General features: G+C 40.7%; 3 protein-coding genes across 7 annotated transcripts in view; 2 read left to right on the forward strand and 1 right to left on the reverse strand.

Moving 5' to 3' along the window:
- The window catches only part of SNAP23 (synaptosome associated protein 23), a 39,745-nt gene extending 37,827 nt beyond the window's left edge, over positions 1-1,918 (forward strand). Inside the window, exon 8 of the mRNA XM_059372623.1 lies at positions 591-1,918. Within this exon, the coding sequence (XP_059228606.1) occupies positions 591-656 (66 nt within the window). The 3' untranslated portion in view covers positions 657-1,918. The remainder of the gene's footprint in view (positions 1-590) is intronic.
- Positions 1,919-4,977: 3,059 nt separating this feature from the next.
- LRRC57 (leucine rich repeat containing 57) lies at positions 4,978-11,329 on the reverse strand. Its single transcript, XM_059372624.1, has 6 exons — positions 11,226-11,329; positions 10,871-10,976; positions 10,626-10,764; positions 9,801-10,069; positions 6,890-7,075; positions 4,978-6,476 (listed from the first exon to the last, which is right to left on the reverse strand). The coding sequence occupies exons 2-6, from the start codon at positions 10,952-10,954 to the stop codon at positions 6,435-6,437; spliced, it is 720 nt and encodes a 239-aa protein (XP_059228607.1). The 5' UTR covers positions 10,955-10,976; positions 11,226-11,329; the 3' UTR covers positions 4,978-6,434.
- A 4-nt stretch (positions 11,330-11,333) lies between these two features.
- The window catches only part of HAUS2 (HAUS augmin like complex subunit 2), a 14,769-nt gene continuing 6,000 nt past the window's right edge, over positions 11,334-20,102 (forward strand). Inside the window, exons 1-3 of one of the 5 annotated variants that reach the window (XM_059372625.1) lie at positions 11,334-11,492; positions 19,070-19,162; positions 19,729-19,798. In XM_059372625.1, the coding sequence (XP_059228608.1) occupies positions 11,400-11,492; positions 19,070-19,162; positions 19,729-19,798 (256 nt within the window). In that variant the 5' untranslated portion in view covers positions 11,334-11,399. Of the gene's footprint in view, positions 11,493-19,069; positions 19,163-19,728; positions 19,799-20,102 lie in introns of those variants that run through there. The other 4 variants (XM_059372626.1, XM_059372629.1, XM_059372627.1 and 1 more) reach the window with 4 other exon arrangements.

Below are 20,102 nucleotides of genomic sequence, written 5' to 3' on the forward strand. Positions count from 1 at the left end.
AACCTAGAGTAGTCTCAGATAAGATTCTATGATTCAGTTTAGGGAACTCCCATAATGTCCACATCTATAGCAGAAAGCATTTTTAATTTCACTGTATCAAAAAAGCCATTGATTATAAGATGCATCCCAGTTAAACTATGAAAACATACTACAGAATTCATGAAATACTGGCAGGTTCTTCTGTTACACCTTTGTCATGTTTATATTCCGTTTTCCCAAATGAATTTCATGTTCTCTCTTTTCTTGCCGAAAATGAGTTGTTTAATATTTTATTTATTTATTTGAGAGAGAGAGAGTGAATGAGAGAGAGCAGAAGAGAGGGCAGGATCAGAGGGAGAAGCAGGCTCCCTCCACACTGCAGGGAGCCTGATGCGGGACTCTATGCCAGAATGTCAGGTCTGTGACCTGAGCCAAAGGCAGTCACTTAACCAACTGAGCCACCCAGGCACCCCTGAAAATGTGTTTTGTAATGTAACTTCATGCTTCCTGAATTTTCTCAGTGTGTCATTTACTCCAGATTATGAAATTCAACTTTTATTAGAGTAACTTACCTTGTAACAAATGCTGATACCTTTTTTTATTCCCCCTAGGCTGACACCAACAAAGATCGTATTGATGTTGCCAATGCCAGAGCAAAGAAACTCATTGACAGCTAACACTGCTGCTGTACTTCTTTATCGTGTATTCACGTCTCTAGCTCTTTCTTCAAAGTCATTACCTTTCCAGAGTTTAACATTTTGGTTCCATGCTCTTCTCAATTAGGAGATAACGTGCAAGAAGGGCCAGGAGTACAGACCCCCTGTTCTTTTATGATCTCTTTCCCTTGAGGGAATACTACTGCTCAGACTTCCTTCTAGTATTTTTTGTCCCTTGGTTCATAGTCTTAGATTGGTTTTTATACATTATATATAGTATTACTTTTCATCCTTCTCATTTACTTTAGCAGGTTCTTTTGCTTTCAAGATTTGGAAGCATTGCCAAAGACAGCCATGAAGAAGGAAGCTAGAGGCAGGGGGGTTGAGCACAAGGAGGAGAGGCAAGAGATATGAGGTTGTTACCTCAGTAAAACCTGCAGGCCACAAAGAAAAAGTTGCATAGCCACAGTAAAGATCTAGTTGGGTTTAATTTTTCAATTTAAGTTGCAGTTATTGCCAGTTTAGGCTACTACTTGGTTTCGGAGCTTTTATACACAATATTTTTGTTACACATTACAACTTGGCAACCTCTGCTCCAAAAAAATAGAATGACTTTTTCAAAGTGGGCTTAGTTTCTGAACGTTTGCTGATTTATGTATATATATAGACAGTGATCCCATTTCACACTGCACCATACAGGAACACTTTGTATAAATGAATGACTTTTTATTTTCACATTAGTAGTATCATGGTCCCATTACATGCCTATTAACCTCGTAAATTTGTTATTAGTCTTGGGAGAAAAAAATATGTAAATATGTATTGTAACATGAGAATTTCTCTCTAAAGCAGGACTTAAAATTTTTTTGGAAAAGTTTGACAAAATATATTACGTGAATTCAGATTTACCTCAATGTCAAGAATTATGTTTAGATAGGAAAAAAGAAACTTGTTTTGATCTCAGGTAGAAAAATAGTTAGATCGCCTTGAGTTTTTTTATAGCTTTAGACTTTAAAAAAGCTAGACTTTATTCTGTTTAACTAAAAGTGATTTGGAAAATTATGCCTTTGGTTTAATTATTGATGATTGCACTATCATTCAATTAGCCTTGTAGATTGAATTATGTCTAGAATCACATTTATTTAGATCCTGAACAGTGTTATAAGAATCTGATATTTGTCACCTTTATTTAAGAAGTAGTATCTGCACACTTCGAAGCTATTAATGTGGATCGGTTTGACCAATACCACTGCTTGATCTTTACAATTAAATTTTATAACTAACTGGTGGAATTGTTCTTTCAAATAGGTAATATGTTTCTGTGACTATTTGGTGGGGGCTGGGGGGTAAAAATTTCATCAGCTCTTAACAAACTGAATAAAGCAAAGGTCCTTAAATCAAGAAGCACTCTGATGGAAAGCTGCCTTTATAGCACCTTTCCCATTTTTTAATTGGAAATACTGACAGGACTTTTCTTCCTATGATTTGTCATGAGGGTCATTTTAATTATTATTAGTCTCTTACTTATTTGAGCTTTAATACACTAATGATTGAAAGGATGTTTATGCACTAGAACTACAACCCACTTAGTGAAGGTACTGTTAACACGAGGACTTCCATAGGCTGAAGAGGAAAATATTTAGAGTGAGATTCAGTCAGGCTCTCTGGAATAGAAATGCTCCATGCCAAAAGGAGTAGTTTGGCAGGTGGTGGTAAATGTGTAAAGAGAGAAAGTATAAAACATTAGGGATTGTGATATACCGAAATTAAAAAATGTTTTTCATGTTAGGGCTAAAGGCAGTAGTTTCTGAGGATACCAAAATGCTGCCCCACAATATAATTGGTTAGAAGTGTAAGTTAAGGCACTCAACTATCTGAGTTTATACTCTGCCACTTGCTGAGACTGTAAGCACATTTCTATGCCTCAGTTTCCTTGTCTGTAAATGAGGATTAATAATTCCTCCTCCATAGAGTTGTCATGAAAAGTCAGTGTGGTGATGCCATGTCAAGAATTGAGAGCAGCACCCAATAAATGCAAGAGCTTAATAAATTATAGTTGCTATCTTCTCTTGGGTGGAGCTCTTTTGGGTTCAAGAGTCCATTTGTGAATTTGATGAAAGACAACTTAGCCTGTCTCCACAGAGAAATAAACATAAACATGAATCACGCATAAGTAAAAATCACGCATCAGTGGGTCTTAAAAGCCTATGTGTGGATCCCAGGTTACAAATGTCTCCAAGAGAAAGAAAGAAAGGGAAAAAGAAGAGGGATGAGGTCATAGAAGTTAGGTCCATAATGCACAAGAAATACAAGCTGTTGACTTAAAGCCTTCTCTGATTTTCTCTTGTAACATTGTGTGGAAACTTGTTTCCAGTACTTTTGAAAGGTAGTAACTGAAAGTAGTTAACACAAGCTCTAGAGTTTGACCACCTGTTTCAAATTTTGCTTTAGTCATTTACTTGTGTAGTCTTGAGCATAACACTAACCTATAATAAAGGAGTTCAAAAATAGTATCACCCAGTATCACCCAGGGGCACCTGGGTGGCTCCGTGGGTTAAGCCTCTGCCTTTGGCTCAGGTCATAATTCCCAGGGTCCTGGGATTGAGCGCTGCATCTGGCTCTCTGCTTAGCAGGGAGTCTGCTTCTCATCCCCCTCCTCTGCCTACTTGTGATCTCTGTCAAATAAATAAAAAAAAATCTTTTAGGGACGCCTGGGTGGCTCAGTTGGTTAAGCAGCTGCCTTCGGCTCAGGTCATGATCCCAGCGTCCTGGGATCGAGTCCCACATCGGGCTCCTTGCTCCGCAGGGAGCCTGCTTCTTCCCTCTGACTCTGCCTTCCACTCTGTCTGCCTGTGCTTGCTCTCACTCTCTCTCTCTCTTACAAATAAATAAATAAAATCTTTAAAAAAAAAAAAATCTTTTAAAAAAATTGTATTGCCCTCAATTTAATTTTTTAACACTAAGCTCCTTCTTCAAGTTTCCAGTCTTATAATAACAGTGGTATTTATCCCCGATAGTTAGGCTTGTTTCTTTCCTCCTTACTTTTTTTTTTTTAATATTATTTATTTGTCAGAAGAGAGAGAGAAAGCGCAAGCATGGGGAGCCAGCAGGCAGAATGAGAAGCAGGCTCCCAATGTGGGACTTGATTCCACAACCCTGGGGTCACGACCTGAGCTGAAGGCAAAGGCTTAACCCACTGAGCCACCCAAGTGTCCCTTCCTTTATCCTTGTTACCACACTTCAACTTAGATCTTTTCATGTCATGTGTGAATTATGAATCTCCTCTTAACCCAAACATTCTGTATTCAATTGCACTTAGAATTAGTTTCTTTAAATATTATTTTCTCTATTAGGTCACTATCTTATCAAAATTCCAGGTTATCCCAGTTACTTTCCTAATCAGATTTGTATTTTTTTTTTCAGATTTATATTTCTCAGATTGATAGTCAAGTTCTTTATTCTCTAGTCATTTGTTTTCATCCTTTTTAATGTATTTGCTCTAAGCCTCCTGTTTTTATATGACTCGCTAACTTCTATTTTAATGCCGTACAGGTGAAATAAATGGCACCGTTTATTGATTGCTTACTCTATCATGGGCACTCTTCTAAAATGCCTTTATGTATCTTTTTACTACATCCTTCTAACCTGAATGGTTGGAGGTATTCTCCATATTACAGATGAGCATAAATTGCTCAAATTCACAAAACTAGTAAATGACAGACTGTGTATTCAAACCAGGATCTTTCTGACTCCAAGGCCCATGATCTTAATATACTACACTGACTTCTAACCAGGCTCTAAAAGAAAGTGGGTAACTTCAGGTTGGTGGCCAAACAAATATGGGTCTCCAGACCCCACACGGGTTAACCAACTTCATTATGTTGGCTCATAGGTGAGTAAATACTTGTGCTTTATAAATCTGGGCATGTTACTTCACATAGTTCAGGCCCACAAGTAGCTCATTCTAGCAAGAGACAGATGAATATAGTGCTATCATAACAGATGGGGGAGCAATTAATTTGGCTTAGACTTAAAATGAGTTTTAGATAGAAGGAGCACATTTGGTGAGACAGGGCATTCCTGACTGAGCAAACAATGTAAAGGCAATTACAAGGGAGGCGCACACTGTGGGTTTAAGGAGCAGAATAATCTGGTATGACTGGGCAGGTAAAATGAGAGTGAAGAAAGGGTATCTGGAAAGAAGGCTGGGTTCAAGTTGTGAAAGCTAGTGGTCACTGATTCTCAGAGATGGGAGATATTTTTAACTCCAAATAATAATTAAATGTCTGGGGACATTTAAGTTATTTAGAAGTTCTGATTTATTAGATGTTAAGCGCTGATTAAAAAAAAAAAAAAAAACCTAGAGAAACATTGTCTAGTAGACCAAAAGATTAAGCATTGAAGTTTACAAAAAGCAAAACTCAGTTGCTAAGGATAAACTGGCAGCCCATCCCTCCCCATGGTGAGAAACAGAAAATAACATGGGAAATATGGAATACCCGGATCAGATTTCAAGTAGAGAGATTTATGCATATAAACATGAAGCTGTTGTGATCTATTGACTTAATGGTTAAACTAGGTTTATAAAACAAGAACTGACAATACATGCTAAATTGCCCTGGCAAATACAAAATCTATGAACATTAGAGTGGTAGTTTCCAAAATGTTCATGTCAGTAACAACCAGAAGTCATCTACCTTTGTACTTTTAGTTTCTCTTAATAAGCATGGTTCCAGTACTTGCAAGGTATTTATCAGTCACATGAAGGCATTTCAGTACTCCTGCACTTTAACAAGAACATGAAACATTTCTTTCCAATCAGTTTACTTTCAAAGAGCCACATACAAGTTAAAGTTCTGCCTTCTTCCTTTGAAGGATTAACCCTTTTTCCAGCCGAAGTTCATTAAAAATTCTTTATTTAGTGTATTCTTGCATCCAGAGAATAAACTTTATAAACATAGGTTATTTTAAAATATTGTAGCAGTAGTTTTGATAGGTAATTTGATTAGAATTATAAATACAAAAAGGGAAAAGGATTATCAGAAATAAGATTATTTCTAACAAAGCTTCAGGAAAATCTTGATTATGACAACCCTTTGTATCTTACAAGTTTTGCATATATGATTTTAGCTCTTCAGAGCCCCCTACCAATAAGGCACATGCAATAGTAAAAAATTTGCTACTGCAGCCTTGGGGAACATCTCTTAGTGTTGTGTTGGTGCTTTCTCTGACACAGTACACTTTTAATCAAGACAGTCACATATTTATGTACATTCTAACACCCAAGTATAAACACTGCATTTGAACTGATGGACTGAAATAAAATCATAAGCCCTTAGATTAACCATGGTAGCCTCTCACAAATTATTTAAATTTCATAAAAATATGAAATGTTAACACAGGTGGAATGGCAACTGACTTTATGAAAGCGCTCATACACCGAAACTAAACATGAAATTTCAAGCTGTGATATGGAGTGGTTCTGTTACCAAGCAGCATCCTTCATTGTGTAAATAGTAATGAGCTACTGATTTTCTTAAACCCAGACTAATGATGGTTTTGATGATCAACACTGTCCTTTATCCTACCCATGACTCAAAATGGAGGAGACTCACTGTCCCTTGATTTTTTAGCTTGCTTAAGACGAGCCCTGAAAGGAAAAAGATCACAGAAATATTATCTGCAGGAGCATCATCTCCATACTGCAGATAATCCTTGACAACAGGAGCCTCTGAGTCAGCCAGATTGCAAGAGATTCTATGTCAGTGTCCTGTAAGTTTCCCGCACTCCTGGAGAACATCATGCAAATTTCTTCTTAGTGGCTGTGAATCTCTCCATGTACTAAAAAATTATAAAAGAAGAATATGGTATTTTGGTATATGAAAATATTAGCCTTTTTTCGAAATTGGGATTTTGTGATTTTTTCCATTTAGGATTTTACTGGCTATGGTCTTTTTCATTTCCTACAAAATCGACCTATTCTAAATGAAGATTTAAAGCACACAGCTTTGGGTTTTTCCCTTATATTTTAAGAGGACACCCATCAAAAGACAAAAATGCTTTATAATAAGCTACTTGGAAGAAAAGTTATCTTGGCACAATACCATTTGGCTAATTTTTAGAATCCACCTCCAAAATGGGGAACAAATCCTGCTGACATAAACAGGATTATACATACACCCTGTAGCTATAAACATTCATGTAGTTTCACCATTGTCCTCTCTGGAACAGTGATGAAGTACACTGATACATACCTTATCATATCCTTCCAGTTCTCGAAGTTTCTTTATTTCAAAAAGGTTGCCTTCCACAGCAAGCAGACATATCTGGGAATCACTGAGAATGCTCTGTGGAAGCATGCTGAGCTCAAGACAGTTCTCTTCCAGGCGAAGAACTTTAAGGCGAGGACAGCAAGAGATCTTTACTGAGATCTGTGATATCTATTGAACAACAAAAGACTCCTATGAAAAAGCAAAAGCACTACTGTATACATATATTTTTTTACTAAATTAAAACAAAAACTTGACCATTTGTCCTAGTTCTTTTACCACCTCCATTTTCTCACCACCTACTCATTCCCAAAGCCTGTGCTATCTAGCTTCTGTTACTCCTCCTCCACTTTTTGGAAAAAAAGATGCTGTTTGAAGGTTACCAGTGGCTTTTTAGAAACAAAAATTTTCTAATAAAAGTACTGTTGATTACAGAAAATTTGAGAGTCAAATAAGTTTAAAGAAAAAAGTTACCTCTAATCTGCCACCATAAACGTTTTGGTGCATTTACATTCACTGCCAGTCTTTTATGTGTACATAGTCGCGGTGCTGCTATACTGCCGAAGTCAAGGATTCACTGTACTCACTCCCTATTGGATTTGACTACCATCTACCACTTCTTTGAAACTCCTTCTTGTACCTAAATAGTGGACTTCTCTTTTGAATTACACCTGATTTTTGGCTCCCCCACCCCTTGTTCCTATGGACATTTTTTTTTTTTTAAAGATTTGAGAGAGAGATCACAAGTAGGCAGAGAGTCAGGCAGAGAGAGGGGAAGCAGGCTTCCCACTGAGCAGAAAGCCCAATGAGGGGCTGGATCCCAGGACCCTGAGATCATGACCTGAGCCGAAGGCAGAGGCTCAACCCACTGAGCCACCCAGGTGCCCCCCCCATGGACATTTTCAAGCAGCAGTCTAATACTTAATATTGGATCTTTTTCCTAAACTTCCTCCTTAAAAGCTCATCCTTTCTTAAAGCTATCACTTCTGTTAAGACCTGAAAATCTTTATCTACATTCATATTTGCTCATGTCTATTTTTTCCTGTGTGTCTAATTTTTAGTAAAACATTTCGGTTGGGATGAGTCACCATTATGATCAACTCAGTTGATATCCATTTATCCACTCAGTAGCACCACTCTTCTTTTAGGGCCTTGAACAATTAATCTTTGATTCATTCACCTCTTTTGCTCTTTAAATTCTCCAAGTCATCACATTATATTTACACTGCCTGGTATCTTAGACCATCACCTGGGAACTTTTTACAAATATAAATTGTCAGAGGCGCCTGGGTGGCTCAGTCAGTTCAGCATCCAACTTTTGATTCTGGCTCAAGTCATGATCTTAGGAGCCCCATGTTGGACTCCACATTCATTTGGGAGTCTTCTTGAGATTCTCTCCCTCAGCCCCTCCCCCTTGCTTGTGTGTGCACATGCACGTGTGTTCTCTAAAATAATAAAAATAATTGTTTTAAAGATTTTGTCAGAGTGCACATGTTCACAGGAGAACGGTCAGGCTGAGGGAGAAGCAGGCTCCCTGCTGAGCAAAGAGCCTAATTTGGGACTCAATCCCAGGATGCGGGGATCATCACCTGAGCCAAAGGCTGACACTTAACAAACTGAGCCACCCAAGATTCCCAATAAAAGTCTTTTTTAAAAATGTAAATTCTCGGACCCTACTCCAGACCTAATGAATCACAAATGTGGAGGGTGGGGACCCAGTGATGTCTTCACAAGCTCTTCTGGTTAACGTGGTGCACACTAAAATCAGAACCAGTGATAATAGGGCAGCAGCGTAGGTGAATGGGGTGATTGAAATGTTTATCTTTGTGGTTCAATATGGTTGCCACATACAGCTTTTGAGCACTTGAAATATAGCTAGTGGCAAAAATGGATCTTAATTTTTAAATCTAATTTTTTTTAATTTTTTATTTTTTTATAAACATATAATGTATTTTTAGCCCCAGGGGTCTGTGAATCACCAGGTTTACACACTTCACAGCTCTCACCATAGCACATTTAAATCCAAATTTGAACACCCATGTGTGGTTGTTGTATTGGACTATGCAAATCTAGAATTGTATGCAGTAAAAAGGCCACTTAGTCTCACTATGTTTAATGTTTCATCATTTAAGCCTTACATCTTGACCAAGGATTATTTCTCCAGATACTTATTAACCAAAGAGCTTCCAAAGTAATGGAAACCAATTTCAATTATTTCAATTAAAGCTATCCAACAATGAAATGGGCCAGAAAGCCTGTCAGTTATGAATTTTCAGTAAAATCAGGACATGCTTGAGAAAGAGGTCAATAAAGGGACAATGAATTATCTGTCTTGTCCAACTCCAAGAACTTATGAGTTAAAGCCTCTTTTCCAGGGGCGCCTGGGTGGCTCAGTGGGTTAAAGCCTCTGCCTTCAACTTGGGTCATGATCCCAGGGTCCAGGGATGGAGCCCCGCATTGGGCTCTCTGCTCAGCAGGGAGCCTGTCTCCCCTCTTCTCTCTCTGCCTGCCTCTCTGCCTACTTGTGATCTCAGTCAAATAAATAAAATCTTAAAAAAAAAAAGCCTCTTTCCCACTCTACCTGACATAGCTCCCTGCAAGATGATTAGAGGCATATTTGAAGAGGCTCTGAATTCTTCAAGATTTGTGATATAGTTTAACTTTTGAAATTATCCTACCCCATTACCCATCCCACTCTCCTGAAAACACCTATGCAACACACACACAGTGTCTCAACTAATTCTATAGCACTTTGAGCTTTGAAATAGTCCAGCCCATTGACTTTACTGCTCATCTAGCCTCTGATACCCAGCTCCATGACTACAGTTTAGAGAAGAACGGATTACAGAAGACTGTAAACCCACATGATGTAAGAAAAAACCCTTAAGCTCTAGACCTGGTTCTGGTTGAGATTGAGTTCGATGACCTGAAGCTCCCCTACTATGTCAGGTATGCTCCGAATCTGATTCTTGGAGAGATCCACCACATCCAAGTGCCGGAGGCTACAGAGTTGTGGTGGTAGTGCTCGAAGCTGATTCCCAGAGAGGCTCAGGGTCTTGAGGGCTGCCAGTTGCCCAAAGGTAGATGGTAGCTCTCTCAAGTGGTTGTTGTTCAGGCTTAGCATCTCTAATTTTTTCAGATTGCATAACTCCTCAGGAAGAACAGCTGGCAAAGAAAAAAAATTAAAAACCTAAATGATACAGCTGAGACACACTTTAGACAAAGTCTAGAAAAACTACATGGCCACCTTATATGCCTCCTATCAATAAAAATCAATTAAATTCCAACATTTTGTGCCATTTTTAAGTATTGCATTTTACCAACATAGTCTTCAGAAAGTGAGGGTGCCATCAAAATACAGGAAAGCATTTATGTATATATTGGGCTCCTTTTATAAAAGGACCTCTGCAGAATCCGACAGCAATTTTGTGGGATTTGTTAGGCTCCCCCTTCCCACTCCATCCCCTTTTTTAAATTTGCAAAATTAGCTCTGTTTACATTACATCCCAAAGATGGTCTTCCCTTTCAAGTCCAAATTAAGCCAGTACCAATCATTACACACCAGAGGAGGCGTGTAGATGTAATTACGAGATCGCTTCAAGCACTCTGTGTCTTGAGCTCTCAGAGCGGTTTCATAACAACAAAAATCAGCTTGTAAGAGAAAACCACCCTTCTTAACAGCTGATCACTAGCAAATGCTTCCCAGGCGCAAAAGCCGTACTCAGTTTGTTGTTGTTCAAGGAGAGGCTCTTCAGCACAGTGAACTTCCCTATAATCATAGGCGGTAGGCTCTCGATCTTGTTGTTGGACAAGTCGATGGTCCTTAGATTGCTGGTCAGCTTCTGCAGCTCTGAGGGGAACTGGAGAAAGGGGTTCACAGCGCGAAGAATCCCTCACCGATTAACTTCGCCACCCCCGCAGTCCCTCTCCCTTTAATTTCCCTGGTCCGTCCCCTCCCAGTCTCACCTCGGTCAGTCCACGGTCCTTAAGCTGAAAGACACCAGTTTTCTGCGCGGTTTCCACATGAGCGCGGAGGGCACTGTTTCCCATCCTAGGACCGCGGCTCAGGTGCCTGCAGGAAGGAAGCGCAGCTGTCACCGCTCAGTCCAGGCACCCAGCCACCCCATCCGCTTCTCGGCTGGGTCTTTTGGCCAAGCTGTCACCTCCTGCCGACTCCTAGATCTTGGGGACCAACTAAAAGTGGCAAGGAAGAAAGGGAAGAACAGCCCGACCACCACGCCCAACAAGTTTTACAGCTGTTCTGAGGCCTGATGCCGCTAAAGCCTACAAATGATCAGGGAGCGCGGGACTCGTCTCCTACCCCTCAGCTCACAGCCGGCTCAGCAAGGGAAGACCCGCGGCCCGCGCTTGCCCGGGATGAGCTCCCCGGGCTTCCACCCGGGCGGAAACGCCCGGTGACGTCATCGATCCGCGCCGCGCGGTCGCTCTGCGTTCCACTCACTCATCGCGGGAGCCGGGGAGGTGGGTCCCAGCCATGGCTGCTGCGAACCCTTGGGATGCCGCGTCCGCTCCGAGTGCTGCCGGGCTACTGCTGGGCCATTTAGTTGCTTCAGAGGTGGTCACTCAGGTGCGTGGACGGCGATGGCGTCATTAAGGGGGTGCCGGCGGTGGAGACAGAAGATGGCTGTGAGGTGGTGGTGCTGGGCGGCGGGCCTATGTGTGAGGGTGCTGGGTGGGGGCTGTGGTGGAGTAGAGGCCAATGGAGGCCCTTCCAGGCAACAGTAGTGACGGTTCTGTAGTGGTTGTGCGAAAGCGGGGCTCCGAGCAGAGGATGTTTCAAGTGTCCGCGGGCGAGTTATCCTCGGTCAGTTCTTTCTCTCTCTCTTTTTTTTTTTTTTTTTTTTTTTTAAAGATTTTTATTTATGGGGCGCCTGGGTGGCTCAGTGGTTTGGGCTGCTGCCTTCGGCTCGGGTCATGATCTCAGGGTCCTGGGATCGAGCCCCGCATCGGGCTCTGTGCTCTGCGGGAAGCCTGCTTCCCTCTTTCTCTCTCTCTCTGCCTGCCTCTCTGCCTACTTGTGATCTCTGTCTGTCAAATAAATAAATAAAATCTTTAAAAAAAAAAGATTTTTATTTATTCCACAGAGAGAGAGAGATCACAAGTAGGCAGAGAAGCAGGCAGAGAGAGGAGGAAGCAGGCAGAGAGAGGGGGAAGCAGGCTCCCCGCTGAGCAGAGAGCCAGACGTGGGGCTCGATCCCAGGACTCTGAGATCATGACCTCCTCGGTCAGTTCTTGAGGGATAATAAAGATCAGTCTTCTCCTGCTTTTTCTCACCCAGTGATAGCGCCTCTGTATAGTAATGGGTGCCGGGGTTAGGAAATACGATTAAGTGTTAAACGCTTCCAAACGCTTGTTTGAGGTATTGAAACATATTTGGGGCGGGAGATGCTGGGTACAGGAGAGCTTCAGGAAAAGCACACAACTTTAAAGGCAAAAAAAAGAAAGAAAGAAAGAAAGAAAGAAAGAAAGAAAGAAACATTTTAAAAATGTTGAGAAGTACCAGGAAGACCTTGGAAGGTGAATGCAGGAGGGGAGTAATTATCAGAGAAGAGGCACATTAGTCCCAGCTTTTTAGTTGTAGTTTTAGGTTCCGCAAGAAGAACATGTTAATATGCCAAAGTGAAAGGAGCCAATAGAGGAAGAAATTAAAGATACGCAGGAATAATGGAATCCAAGTGGCAGAAGTGACAAGGGAATGGGGAAAGTGAGATTGAGGGAAAGAAATTTTGAGATAACGAGCAAGTTGAGGGTTTTCACTAAAAAGGAAATAGAAAAGTAGAAAGGTAAAATCATCCGCAGAAATTAGCTGTATGAACATGATGGAAGATATTTAGAAGAGTCATTAGAGAATTGTACCTTACTCTTGTTTTTTAAAAGATAGATAGATTGATAAAAGAGAGAAAGAGGGTGGTGAGGGGCAGAGGGAAAGAATCTCAAGCCAATTCCTTGCTCAGCTGAGCAGGAGGTTGGGGCTGCATACCACGACCTTGACATTAAGACCTGATCCGAAATCAGGAGTGGGAGGCTTAACGGACGGAGCCACTCAAACGCCCCTACTGTACACTAATTTTTTTTAAAGATTTTATTTATTTATTTGACAGACAGAGATCACAAGTAGGCAGAGAGGAGGCAGAGAGGAGGAAGCAGACCCCCTGCCGAGCAGAGAGCCAGATGTGGGGCTCCATCCCAGGACCCTGAGATCATGACCCAAGCCGAAGGCAGAGGATTAACCCACTGAGCCACCCAGGCGCCCCTACTGTACACTAATTTTTAAGATGAAGAATGTAAAGGGGCGCCTCGGTGACTCCATTGGTTAAGCCTCAGACTCTTGACTCTTGATTTCGGCCGAGGGCCTGGGGATGGAGTCCCATGTGGGGCTCCGCGCTCAGCAGGAAGTCTACTTCATGATTTTCTCCTTCTGTCCGTCCTCGCTCGCGCATGGGCGTTCTCTCCCCCCCCCCCCATAAAGGTTTTTTTGTTTCGTTTTGTTTCGTTAATGAAGAAACTAAGGCGTAAGAAGAGCAAGAAATTTACCCAAGGTCACTCAACCAGTGAAACAGATCACAGTGCTCTCCCTTTTCTGACACATTGTATCATCTCTGGGATGAACTGTGATAGGTGATACTATGACACTATCTTGAAAAAGTTTAAACTTCTGATGAAGAATTCCTGTAGATTAACGGAGGTTCTAGTAACCAGATCTTAAGGATTGGGGGTGGGAGGGGGTACAAATAAATGCATTGGAAAGTAGGCAGAACATAACTACAAAACTCCACCAGTTCTCACCTTCTCTTACCTCCTGTTTTCTTCCTACCAAATCGCCTGGTAGTCTCACATTGTTTAGTTCTGTAACAAAGTAATTTGGCAAACATACTGTAAGACATTTGGGACTTACCCTCTAGAGTGTATTGGTAGAAGAAATAAACACCTAAGAGAATTTTGACATTGATAAGTCAGGTATTTGTTGGGGTAGAAGTTGTTGTGAAGAGCATTGTCTAGTGTCCTTTAAGTAGCACTAACTGGACAGTTACCTGTTTTGCCTACAGGTAAAAATCTGTTTAAGACCATTTTACAATCTTACTACACAACTAGTCCCAATGAGGAAACCTTACAGATTTGTAGTATGATTTTACTTTAAGCAAACTTTACATATGAAGACCTATTTTTTTTAAAGATTTTATTTATTTATTTGACAGAGAGATTACAAGTAGGCAGAGAGGCAGGCAGAGAGAGAGAGGAGGAAGCAGGCTCCCTGCTGAGCAGAGAGCCCGATTCGGGACTCTGAGCTGAAGGCAGCGGCTTAACCCACTGAGCCACCCAGGCGCCCCAAGACCTATTTTTATTAGGAGGATTTAGCATTGGTTCTTTCAAAACGATGTTATATGATCTCTTTAGCCTATCCCTTAAGTGCACATCATCCCATGTACATTAAAAAAATCAAGTGATGCTTGAAATTGTGATAACGATGCAACTCTTCCAGAAAACATAACTTGTTTGTGTTTTGTTTTGATCTATCCATTGGGGAATGATTTAGTGGAAGAAAGTATAGCTAACTCTCTGTGGGATAAATGGGGTATTTGTTTTCGTTTATGCCCTAGGACTACTTTAGTGGCCTTACATCCTAGCTATTTTTCTGGCAAGCTTTAGTGAGTTATGGTAGGTCGATTGAATACATACACATACACTATATAGAGATATATGTAGACATTATTTATATGTATGTTTATACATTTATATATATAAATTTTCTATATAAATTCTGTATAAATATATACATTTATATATATATTATTTTCTCAGTGTGTCCTGCCCACCTCTGCCCTCCCCCACTTTAAAGCCTCTGCTTTTGGGACGCCTGGGTGGCTCAGTTGGTTAAGCAGCTGCCTTCGGCTCAGGTCATGATCCCAGCGTCCTGGGATCAAGTCCCACATCGGGCTCCTTGCTCCGCAGGGAGCCTGCTTCTCCCTCTGACTCTGCCTTCCACTCTGTCTGCCTGTGCTCGCTCTCACTCTCTCTCTCTTACAAATAAATAAATAAAATCTTTAAAAGAAAAAAAAAAAAAAAAGCCTCTGCTTTTAATTTCTCTGCTATACTGCCTCCCTTTTAATGTCCCTTAGGTAGAATTCAGTATGAAGTAGAAAGGACAAAAAAGAAGAAAGGATGCCCCCCAAACACAAGTTTATACATATATGTACTTTGTACACAGTATTATCAGGATTTTTATATTATACATAAAAGTCTTAGATTTCATCTTCTTGTGCCTAGCAACAGAATGAACAGAAATACCTTAAACAGACTCCCTTTATCAGGATCCTTTCATATTGGGTGTCCCTTTACCCTACTGGCATATAAAGTGTATAATATATATTGGCAGTACAACAGTAAAACAGTACAACAGTAAAAACTCTTCTGTAGTTCCCAATCCTTGCCTTTTTTTTTCCTTTTTTTAAGATACAAGGTTAAGTCACAATCCTCAAATGTTAGAATTAGAGAAATTTGGCTACTCTTTATTTCCTCTCCTTTTGTCTTTCCCTTGAATGTTCTCACTTTTCCATTGGTTTCTCTTACATGTTCTTGGCTAAGCTCCATTACCATGCTGTTGAACCTAACAGTTTACTCGTTTGCATGTGTTCAGTTAAGATTAGCATATACGCAGGGAGGGATGAAGAGATACCAGACTACAAGTAAGTTACGATGAGGAATGGGAGATGTTTTACTTTTCATTGATCTTCTGCCTAAGAGCAGAAAGAAGAGTAAAAGAGTTATGCTGATATGATGGGAATTCAGTAGATTAGATTCATCCTCATTTCAGCCATGATACATATTTATAGAATGAAGTTAAACTCGTGCTTTGCTCTCCCAAACCTCGATTTTGCCATCAGTAAAATAACTTGTGTTATCTTCGTCATTTAATGGAATATCTATTGACTTGACTTTATCCCTGGTACCCCATATCAGCCAGGATTTGCCCTTTTTAAAATAGATTTTATTATTTATTTGAGAGACAAGAGTGGGAGAGAGAGAGAGAGAACATGAGCAGGGTGAGGAGCAGAGGAAGAAGCAGACTCCCTGTTGAGCAGGGACCCTGATGGGAGGTTCAGTCCAATGTAGGGCTGGATCCCAAGGTAGATGCTTAACTGACTGAGCCACCCAGGTGCCTCAGTCGTGGGTTTTTTGGTGGTGAAATACTCATAAAACTTACCATGTTAACCATTCTTAAAGTGTACAATTCAGTGGCATGAAGTACAGTCACAGTGTTGTGCAACTATTTTCATAACATTTTTTTTAATCAACCCCAGTGAAAACCCCCATATTCATTAGTCACTCCCTATTCCTTACTGCCCCCCAGCCTAATTACTTTTATTTTCCATACCATCCCCATTTAAATTTCTAAGATATATATTATATATCATCATGTTACTTCTTTACCATGAAGCCTTGAATTACTCAAATTTCCTGCATTATAATTGCTTGTCATAGCCATCAAGATCTTCTACACTTATGTAGGAAACTACATATTCAGATTCTTCTTCCCCTTCTTTCCACATATATGTTAGTACTAGAAAGCTTTTCCTTCCAATCCATCCTTTAGTCTTCTACAGCCTAACTCAATGAATGCCTATAAAATCTGTTGTCATTGGTCAGCAAATTTTTGCTATTAAGGACCAGAGGGTAAGTATCTGAGGCTTTTAGGTCAATATGGTTGTATCTTGTCTAGTGTAGTGTGAAAGAAGCCAGAGGTAATAAGTAAATGAATGGGTGCAGTTGAGTTTATTCTGGATCCTGAAATTTCAATTTCATGTTTTTATTTTTTTCTCCCAGCTTTAAAAAATTAAAAAAAACATTCTTAGCTTATGGGCTGTACAGAAATCGGCAGTGGGCTGCATTTAGTTCATAGACTATCCTCTCTCACCCTTTTTCCCATAAGATCTCTAAAGATCTCTAAATGTGCTAATATTCTTGAAAAGAAGAAGAGGATACAGAAATTCATGGATGAAGCCAGGGGATGAACAATATTCTTATTCTGAAGTAACCTGCAATTTAAGGAGGCAATATATGCAAGCAGTATTTTGCATAGAATTAAAGCATAAAAGGAGGGAGTAAGCTTTTTAGAAGAATAATTCCACCTGGACAAAACATTCCTTTAAGAGAATGAGTATGTGAAAAGAGACAGTATAAATGAATTATAGCCAATAGAGGTCATTTAATGAATCAGATAAATGATTCCATGGTGAGAAAATATTTGACTTTAGCCCCAGGAAGGTCAGAGGCTAGGTTTTGTTGATTTGTGTAGAGGCAATTCTCCATCAACCTCAAGCTCATCCTTCTTAACCTTATCAGCTGTTACTAATGCAGTTGTATTGTGCATAGTACTTGAGGAAATAGGACAAAGTGATTGAGTCTTGTTTGTTTTCTTATTTTTTAAATATTTGGCCAAAAGATTTGTGATAGTGAATATTTAGTGCCTTTTTTTTTTAAAGATTTTTAAAATTTATTTGTTAGAGAGAGAGGAGCGAGAGCGAGCACAGGCAGACAGAGTGACAGGTAGAGGCATAGGGAGAAGCAGGCTCCCTGCCAAGCAAGGAGCCCGATGTGGGACTGGATCCCAGGACGCTGGGATCATGACTTGGGCTGAAGGCAGCTGCTTAACCAACTGAGCCACCCAGGCGTCCTTATTTAGTGCCTTTTGTTTTAAAGAACATAATTCTTTCTTTCTTTTACTCTTTTTTTTTTTTTTTTTAAGATTTATTTAGGAGCACCTGGGTGGCTCATTCAGTTAAGCATCTGCCTTCAGCTGGGGTCATGATCTCAGTGTCCTGGGATCAAGCCCCCTGTTGGGCTCCCTGCTCTCTCTCAAATAAATAAATAAATAAATTTTAAAATTTTTTCTTTAAAGATTTTATTTATTTGACAGAGAGACAGATCACAAGTAGGCAGAGAGAGAGAGGGAAGCAGGCTGGCTGCTGAGCAGAGAGCCCGATGCGAGGCTCGATCCCAGAATCCTGAGATCATGACCTAAGCCGAAGGCAGAGGCTTTAACCCACTGAGCCACCCAGGCGCCCCTAAATAAATAAAATCTTTTAAAAAAAAAAGTATATTTATTTATTTGGTATGAGAGAGCAGGCACAGACTGAGGTGCAGAGAGGAGGGAGAGGAAGAGGGAAAGAATCCCAGGCAGACTGTACACTGAGCACAGAACATAATGTGGGGCTCAGTCTTAGAACCCCAAGATCACTACCTGAGGCAAAACCTAGAGCCTGCCTGACGCTTAACCCACTTAGCTACTTGGCTGCGCAGATAGTGAGTATTTTAAAAAGAGGAATATACATTGCTACTGTTACTCTCTGTACTTCATTTTTCTTTTCTTTTTTTTTTTTTTAAAGATTTTATTTATTTATTTGACAGAGAGAAATCACAAGTAGATGGAGAGGCAGGCAGAGAGAGAGAGGGAAGCAGGCTCCCCGCCGAGCAGAGAGCCCGATGCGGGACCCGATCCCAGGACCCTGAGATCTTGACCTGAGCCGAAGGCAGCGGCTTAAACCACTGAGCCACCCAGGCGCCCCTGTACTTCATTTTTCAAAGGCTGTGTTGGACGTAATAAATCCTCATGTTTGGGGCACGTGGGTGGCTCAGTCCTTAAATGTCTGCCTTTGGCTCAGGTCTTGAACCCAGGGTTGTGGGATCGAGCCCCGTGCTGGACACCCTGGATACCATAATTCCTGCTCTGCAGGAAGCTGCCTTCTCCTTCTCCACTCTCCCTGCTTATATTTCCTTTCTCGCTGTCTCTGTGTGTCAAATAAATAAGATCTTAAGGGCGCCTGGGTGGCTCAGTGGGTTAAGCCGCTGCCTTCGGCTCAGGTCATGATCTCGGGGTACTGGGATCGAGTCCCGCATCGGGCTCTCTGCTCAGCAGGGAGCCTGCTTCCCTTCCTCTCTCTCTGCCTGCCTCTCTGCCTACTTGTGATCTCTCTCTGTCAAATAAATAAATAAAATCTTTAAAAAAAAAAAATAAGATCTTAAAAATAAGTAAGTAAGTAGGTAAATAAATAAATAAATCCTCATGTTTTAAGCCTATGGGGGTGCTATTCAAATGCGCACAGAAACTTTGTGACACACTGCTACTTTCTGTTCATTTACCAATAGGAGATGTTAAATATATCCAAGAAATCAGCTTCCTACTTTGCAAACTTCTCCAGACTACAGCAGATCACAGATATTCAAGCTGAAATCTACCAGGTATATTATATTGGACTTTGTACTTTCTTTTTTTTTTTTTTTTAAGATTTTATTTATTTATTCGACAGAGAGAGATCACAAGTAGGCAGAGAGGCAGAGAGAGAGAGGAGGAAGCAGGCTCCCCACCAAGGAGAGAGCCCGATGTGGGGCTCAATCCCAGAACCCTGGGATTATGACCCGAGCCGAAGGCAGAGGCTTTAACCCTCTGAGCCACTCAGGTGCCCCTGGACTTTGTACTTTCTGTTTCTAGTACAGGAAAAAAAAATTAATTGATTCCAGCAGTAGTTCTCTTACACTTGGAACATTGTCTAGCACATAACTGGGTAAGTGTTTACTTCTTTGTAGTAACAGTCATAGTAATAGTTAGTAGTAGTAGCAGTAGCAGCAGTACAGCTTCAACACCAAAATGAAAATCTTCAGTAAATTCCCTGGGCTCATAGCAAATCCTCCTCTCCCTGCGTACCCCCCCCATATTCATGGGTTAAAGACTATGCCTTTTTTACTAAAGTTTAAGCCTTCAGGCAACATTCTACATGAACTCAATATTATTTTTCTTCTCAATGTAGAAAAACTTGGAAATTGAACTTTTAAGACTAGAAAAAGATACAGCAGATGTTGTTCATCCTTCCTTTTTGGGTAAGTAATTTGATGAAATGGGTAGTCATTGGAATTTCAGCTTTTTCTTGAATTACCTTGGATATGCACCAGGCAATAAAATTACAATATACCATAATTTTTTTAGGTATTAGCCCAAAGCTAATAAAATCTTATATTCTGTGCTCAAATAGAAATTCTGTTGGTTGTAGTGCAAATAGCATTAAAAGTGACCCAGGTCAGGGGGCGCCTGGGTGGCTCAGTGGGTTAAAGCCTCTGCTTTCGGCTCAGGTCAGGATCCCAGGGTCCTGGGATCGAGCCCCACATCGAGCCCCACATCGGGCTC

Source organism: Mustela nigripes, chromosome 13 (assembly GCF_022355385.1).
Source record: "Mustela nigripes isolate SB6536 chromosome 13, MUSNIG.SB6536, whole genome shotgun sequence".
In the NCBI taxonomy this organism is placed as follows: Eukaryota; Metazoa; Chordata; class Mammalia; order Carnivora; family Mustelidae; genus Mustela; species Mustela nigripes.

Bases quoted from the DNA above. Each gene is read 5' to 3' on its own strand.
- LRRC57 (XM_059372624.1), bottom strand. From the start codon at position 10,954: ATGGGAAACAGTGCCCTCCGCGCTCATGTGGAAACCGCGCAGAAAACT. The intron at 10,765-10,870 runs GTGAGACTGGGA...CCCTTTCTCCAG, and splicing joins AGGACCGTGGACTGACCGAG to TTCCCCTCAGAGCTGCAGAA. The intron at 6,477-6,889 runs GTATGTATCAGT...ATAATTTTTTAG, and splicing joins AACTGGAAGGATATGATAAG to TACATGGAGAGATTCACAGC.